This window comes from Phasianus colchicus, chromosome 29, assembly GCF_987193195.1.
Source record: "Phasianus colchicus chromosome 29, bPhaCol1.hap1.1, whole genome shotgun sequence".
Classification (NCBI taxonomy): Eukaryota; Metazoa; Chordata; class Aves; order Galliformes; family Phasianidae; genus Phasianus; species Phasianus colchicus.
In genome coordinates, this window is record NC_143464.1 from 1,213,151 (window position 1) to 1,219,789 (window position 6,639).

Here is a 6,639-nt window from a genome sequence, read left to right on the forward strand (position 1 = left end):
TTCCCACTGCTCTACAAATTTTTCCTTCCCTTGCTCTTTGTTCACTCAGATACCTCCCAGTTATCTGGCTGATCTGTGAACTTCAGGGAGATTATTGGAACTTGCTCCATCTCTGCAAAGTCTGATGGACTCTTTGATCAACTCCTTAACTGTCTATCCATGTCTTCCTATCTCTGCCTAACATATTTCTTGTACAGATATTCCCAGTAAAAGACAAACCTCATTAGGTGTGGTTTGGACAAGGCATGCAGTTGATTACATTGTTCTACTGTTCATTCAATTGCATGATGTTTACAGCTGATGGCAAAAAAAAAATAAAAATAAAAAAATTAAAAAAAAATCTTTCATTTCCCCTGTGCAGCTGGTTCACTGAGGAAAGCCAGTGGGCGTTGGTGCAAATGAGGTTTAACACCGAGTGGAGGAATGCAGAGAAGTGTGATGTGAGAAAAACTGATGCAAGTCCCATGGGGCCAATGGGAGTAGAAATGGGGTGGAGTAGCTGGGGAGGACATTTGTCCACACAGTGATGGGGCAAAGCTCATTAGGGGACATCCTGGGTCAATATAATTTACAAAGTGCTGCTGCAACTTCTTGTTTAAACCCAACTATAAATAAATAAATAAATAGTCTTCATAAATGCCCATCATTGTCTTCCTCTTTAAGCACTTTCGAGATACCTTTCCAATTTGCTGTACAAGTTCTGAACAGCTGAAGAAGATGACAGGAAGGCACAAGGCACAGGAGGGCTCTTCAGGTTGTAATGGGCCCCACGGGACTTTTGCTGCTGAGTCCATCACCTCCAGTGCTGAGAGAAGATTGCAAGAAGTGCTCAAGAAGCCAAAATCAGAAGGAACAGTGAAGTTTCCTGGAGTATTAATGGGCCCCACTGAGGGCCATGGACAAGCAAGCTTCCCCAGGGACTTGTTAGAGCAGATAATTGGAAGCCGTGATTGCAGGCAGACCAAGGCACTGGGATGGTGGCTGTGATGCTGAGCAAAGCCTCCTTTGTCTTCTGAAGCAGAAAGGCCAAGGCCTGATCCCCAGAGCCTTGGCAGGGAGATCGTGTCCCTCCCTCCTGCTGGCTCAGGGCCCTTCCTGGGGCAGTGGGATGGAGGTTTGTCTGATGTCAAATGAAAGACCAGGGCACAGCAGCTGCCAGACTCTGCATGGGGTGCAAGGATGCCGTGAGGCCCAAGTCCCATGTGGGCAGTGTGTCTCATGCCAGGATGTGGGATGTGAGAAGGGCCCAGTCTGGACATGTACTCAATCACAACAGAACTTTGAACTTCAGATGTCTCAGTGCTCGAGCCCTCCATTGGACTGTCTCCAATAGTTTTATGTCCTTTATGTTCTTTGGTGCCCAGAAGTACACCCAGTGCTCCAGGTGAGGCTGCAGCAGTGCAGAGCAGAGTGGGACAAACCCCTCCCTCACCCAGCTGGCAATGCCATGCTCAATGCACTGAGGGGACAGTTGGCCTTCCTGGCTGCCTGGGCACACTGCTGACTCTCGTTCCATTTAATGTTGGCCAGGACCCCCAATCCCTTTCATTGGGACTGCTCTCCAGTATCCCATTTCCCAGTCAGTGTGTATGTCCAGGGTTGCACCTACCCAGGTGCAGAATCAGGCACTTGTTCTTGTTACGCTTCATGTGGTTGTGTTTAACCAGTTCTCTAACTCCAGCACAGCTCTTTGTAAGTCCTCTCCACCCTCAATGGAGGAAACATTTCCACCGAATTTGGTGTCACCAGCAAACTGGCTCAAACATCTTCTAGTCCTACATGCAAGTCATTCACAAAAACATTGAAGAAAAGCAGCCTTCAAATGGAGCCCTGGGAAACCCTGCTAGTGACCATCCACCAGCCTGATCGAACTCCACTTAATGTGATCATTTGGGCAGGATCCATTGGCCAACTGCTCACTGCTCACCCAGCAGTTTTTTCTGTCTAGACCTATGCAGTTTGTCCAGAAGAATTATCTAAGAAAGAATATCAAAAGCTCAACTGAAATCCTCAAGGATAACATCAGCTGTTTTACCTTGGTCAAACCAGATGTGTGATTTTGTCATAAAAGGACACGAAGTTTAACAGGAACTTCCACTCATGAAATTGTGTGGGCTGTGACCAGTGACAGAATTATTCTACTGAGGTGTTTCCCAGTAAATACCAGCATCTTTTTTTGCATAATTATACCAGGCATAGAAATGAGACTGACAGCTCTGTAATGGCCTAGATAATCTTTCTTGTTCTTATTTAAAACTGGAACAACGATTGACATCTTCCTGTCAACTGGGTACTTGCATGACCCTAGACTTCATCTGATGCCTCTCAAATGAGAGCCCAGAGCAAACTAATAAGGTGTCATCAGTGAAAGAATGTAGATGTGACATATAGCTTTGTAACACCTTGAACTCCAGAGAATGGCACAAATTCTATGAGAAAGAGTATCAAAAGCTCCACTGAAATCAGCTGGCTTCCCTTGGTCAACCAGATGGGTGAGCACTTCACAAAAGGACGTTAAGTTAAACAGGACCTTCCCCTTACTAGCAAGCATTGCCTGTGACCAATGACAGAATTCTTCTTAATTCATCCTCTTCAGGTGTTTTTCAATAACTCCCAGCATTATTTTCTCCATCACTTTAACACACTGAGAGACAGTGAGACAGACAGGTCCATAATTGCTGGGGTCTTCTTTCTTACTTTTCTTTAAAACTGGAACAATGTTTGCCAGCTTCCTGTCAACTGGGAACTGGCATAACCCCAGACTTCTTCTGATGCCATTCAAGTGAGAGCCCAGAGCAAACTAATAAGGTGTCATCAGTGAAAGACTGAAGATGTGTCATAGCTTTGTAATGCCTTCAACGCCAGACTATGCCACAGATGGAGCAGAGAGGAAGGTCTGGCTCTTGTGTTCTGAGCTCATCCATTTGGGCAGCAGAATGACACGACATGCTCCATGGGGACAGGTGCAAAAGGCACAGTGGGTGCCCCAAGCACAGGGCTGTGGTGGCATTTAGGATGGCCAAGAATACCTCCCTTCTGGCCCTCAGCTGATGCTCAGGAAGGAGCTGTCTGTCTCACAGATTTTCCACCACAGTTTACAAGCACGAGCACACAGCTAGGATCACCCCAGGCACCTTGGTCATCCCTGAGTGTGTGTGTGTGAGCAGTGCAGTCCCTGTTGAATAAAGAGCAAGGATTCAGATGAGGGGCTCACACACAGACACCTCACTGTGCACACCTGAGCTCAGCTAAGGGAACTCGCAGCTCCCATGGTTCTGTGAGGAACCGATCCCATTTCAGCCCCAGGTTTTCTATCAGCTGATGAGTTGCCTAATTTTAGGCTTAGGTTGTGACGGTCTGATATTAACAGGACAAAGGGCAAGGACATTAAATAAAAAACTGGAGATTTAGTTTATCTGTTAGGGAGAAATTTTCTGCTCAGAATATATGGCACAGGTTGCCCATAGAAGTTTTGTGTCCCATCCCTGGAAGCATTCAAGGTCAGGATTGATGCAATCCTGGGCAGCTTCATCTTGTGATTGACAGCCCTTGCCCACAGATGGGGGCTTGGAACTAGGTGATCTTTCAAGTCCCCTCCAACCTAAGCAATTCTGTGATTCTGTAATGTTATTGCAGAATCTGCACTTACAGATCATGAATGGAGGATTCCCAGATTTGGCATTTGCTTCTCCCTTGGTCAAACTTCTTTTAGTACAAATAACGGTGCTTCTGGAAAACAGTGGACATCCTGATTAACTGAGCTGACTTTGAAATACGTTCAGCTGTGATGACCCTGCTGCCTTGCAGGAGCTGTCAGCTCAGGAGGGTCATGGATATCTCCATGGAGAGAATGAAATCACATCCTCGGCTGCTGAGCTGTGCTGGACTCCTGGGACACAGGGAGCTTATAGAAGTGGCAGCACTGCAGAGAGAGCTGTACCCAGGAGCAACTCCTGTGCCCCATGCAGCAGGTCTGTGGGCATGATCTGCAAGAGACAGGGAGAGGAAAGAAGGAAGAGAACTAACAGGCAGTGTGGCACGTTGGGTTGTGAGCTCATGGAAGAAGCATTGCTCACAGCCATTGACAAGGTAAGTTTCTCATTGCAGGCAATGTATCAGTTTTTATTGCTGGAATCAGTAAATTTAGGACATCCCATTTCAGGTCAGCATCTAAACACTCAGTGTTTCTTTATCCATCAGCTCCATATGACGGCTTCCATGCTGCAGCATCAGAGCACAGCCCTGAGGGCTGCGTGTCCCAGGACGGCTGCAGGCTGTGCAGCCGGGGCTGCAGCCGGGTGCCCAGGGCTGTCCTGCAGAGCAGGTCCCTGCTGTGCCCCAGGGGCTGTGTGCCGGGCCAGGGACTCTGCCGCCTGCCAGGCTCAGCACTCAGCACTCAGCACTCAGCACTCAGCACTCAGCACTCAGCACTCAGCACTCAGCCTGCCCGGGGAGCTGCCCAGGACGCTGCAGAAAGATGTGGGGGGGGAAGGAGGCCCCTGGCAGGACAGGGCAGGGCAGGGGCCTTCTGCTGCCACAGCTGCTGCCTGGGGCTGGGGGATCGCAGATACACTGCACCCCAGAGTGTTTCTAAGAGCACTTTGCGAGTGGAGTGACAAGGCAGGGATTTTTCATTGTTCTTAGGGACGAGGAAAAAGTCGTAGGCAGAAATCTAAAAGGAACTGTGAAATATGAACACATCTCTGAGAATCCTGAACTGCACGTTTCTCAGTCTGCTGTTATGCAAACAATCTCCTAAAGTGCTTTCAAACTCTCGTCTTCCAAAGGACAGCACCAGCTGAAATTGTCATTGTTTCCCACAGAGATGAATAATGCACTTATCCTGCAGACAGGCAGCTTTCTCTAACAGAAGTTTAAGGGCACAGAGGTAGGGATGGGCACTCCAAGAGCAGACAGGATAAAGATATGAGACATGGAAATTGCTCAAAGATGGAAAATATCCAGGAGGCTGAAATAGGATTAGGAAACGAGAGGAAAATTAGAGCTCCTGAAGCTTCTCCTTCTTAAGGGATGGTGAAGCTCATGAAAATAAATTCAAGTTAAAGAGCTAAATGAACATTTTCCATAGAGAAAGAAAATACTTTTATAGCGTAGCAAGAGGAGTGTCTGTGTGAATGATCTTGACTCACCATTACTTTTCTGCACTCCGCACAGGACTCCATGCCCAGGAACTGCAGATGCCCAACAGCAGCTCCATCAGCGAGTTCCTCCTGCTGGCGTTGGCAGACACGCGGCAGCTGCAGCTCCTGCACTTCTGGCTCTTGCTGGGCATCTACCTGGCTGCCCTCCTGGGCAACGGCCTCATCAGCACAGCCGTAGCCTGCCACCACCGCCTGCACACCCCCATGTACTTCTTCCTCCTCAACCTCGCCCTCCTCGACCTGGGCTGCATCTCCACCACTCTCCCCAAAGCCATGGCCAATGCCCTCTGGGACACCAGGCACATCTCCTATGCTGGATGTGCTGCACAGGTCTTTTTCTTTTTGTTTTTGTTTTCAGCAGAGTATTGCATTCTCACCATCATGTCCTATGACCGCTACGTTGCCATCTGCAAACCCCTGCACTACGGGACCTTGATGGACAGCAGAGCTTGTGCCACCATGGCAGCAGCTGCCTGGGGCACTGGGGTTCTCTATTCCCTGCTGCACACTGCCAATACATTTTCTCTGCCTCTCTGCCAAGGAAATGCTGTGGATCAGTTCTTCTGTGAAATTGCCCAGATTCTCAAGCTCTCCTGCTCAGAATCAGACATCCTCAGGGAAACTGGGATTCTTGCTTTTAGTTTTTCTGTAGTCCTTGGATGTTTTGTTTTTATTTTTGTGTCATATGCACAGATCTTCAGGGCTGTGCTGAGGATGCCCTCTGAGCAGGGAAGGCACAAAGCCTTCTCCATGTGCCTCCCTCACCTGGCTGTTATCACCTTGTTTGTAAGCACTGGCATGCTTGCCTACCTGAAGCCCTCTTCTATTTCCTCCCAATCCCTTGACCTGATGGTTTCATTTCTCTACTCAGTGATACCTCCCACTGTGAATCCCTTCATCTACAGCATGAGGAATCAGGAGCTCAAGGACGCTTTGCGGACTCTTAGAAGAATCCCACAGTAGCTCAGAAACTATTAGAACAATATTTTGTTATTTTTCTTTGTTGCTATTTCTTAAAACTTGCATTTTGAATTTAAGCCTCCTACTTGTTAGCTGTTTATTTTGACCCAGTCATCTCATGTACCTACAGAAGTAGGGTTCCTCTGTAGATAAACACTATAACTGAGCCAGAAGAAGTTCATTTCTTCCAGCAGCCATTTCTCTCCTTCTGCTCTGGACCTGGTGGAACAAAGTTGTTATGCAGGAGGATTTCAGGGACCAGAAGCCCAGCTGCCAAATGGAGCAGCAGCCCTGGTGTCCCTGGGCGATGCTCCTCACTGCCTGGTTGTCTCCCGCTATCTGTGCCCACTGAGCTGGGGCTGCTTCTTTGCTGGGGCCATGGCGATGGGCAGGGCAGGAGGTGGTCTTTTGAGTGCTGCTCTTTCCACTCCCACGCTTTCCTACACTCCTGTACCCATGCTGTACCTCTACACTCCTGGTAGCCCTCGGGTCTCATGTCATTTCACAGCAGCCCTGT

At 48.4% G+C, this 6,639-nt stretch overlaps 1 protein-coding gene across 1 annotated transcript; it reads left to right on the plus strand.

Annotated features, from left to right (window-relative positions):
* The first annotated feature begins 5,198 nt into the window (after nucleotides 1-5,198).
* Nucleotides 5,199-6,125, plus strand: LOC149914467 (olfactory receptor 14J1-like). The gene has a single exon (XM_090126363.1). The coding sequence runs from the start codon at nucleotides 5,199-5,201 to the stop codon at nucleotides 6,123-6,125; it is 927 nt and encodes a 308-aa protein (XP_089982489.1).
* Nucleotides 6,126-6,639: the final 514 nt, after the last annotated feature.

What these genes read in the sequence shown, in the direction of transcription:
- LOC149914467 (XM_090126363.1), top strand. Translation starts at nt 5,199, where the DNA reads ATGCCCAACAGCAGCTCCATCAGCGAGTTCCTCCTGCTGGCGTTGGCA.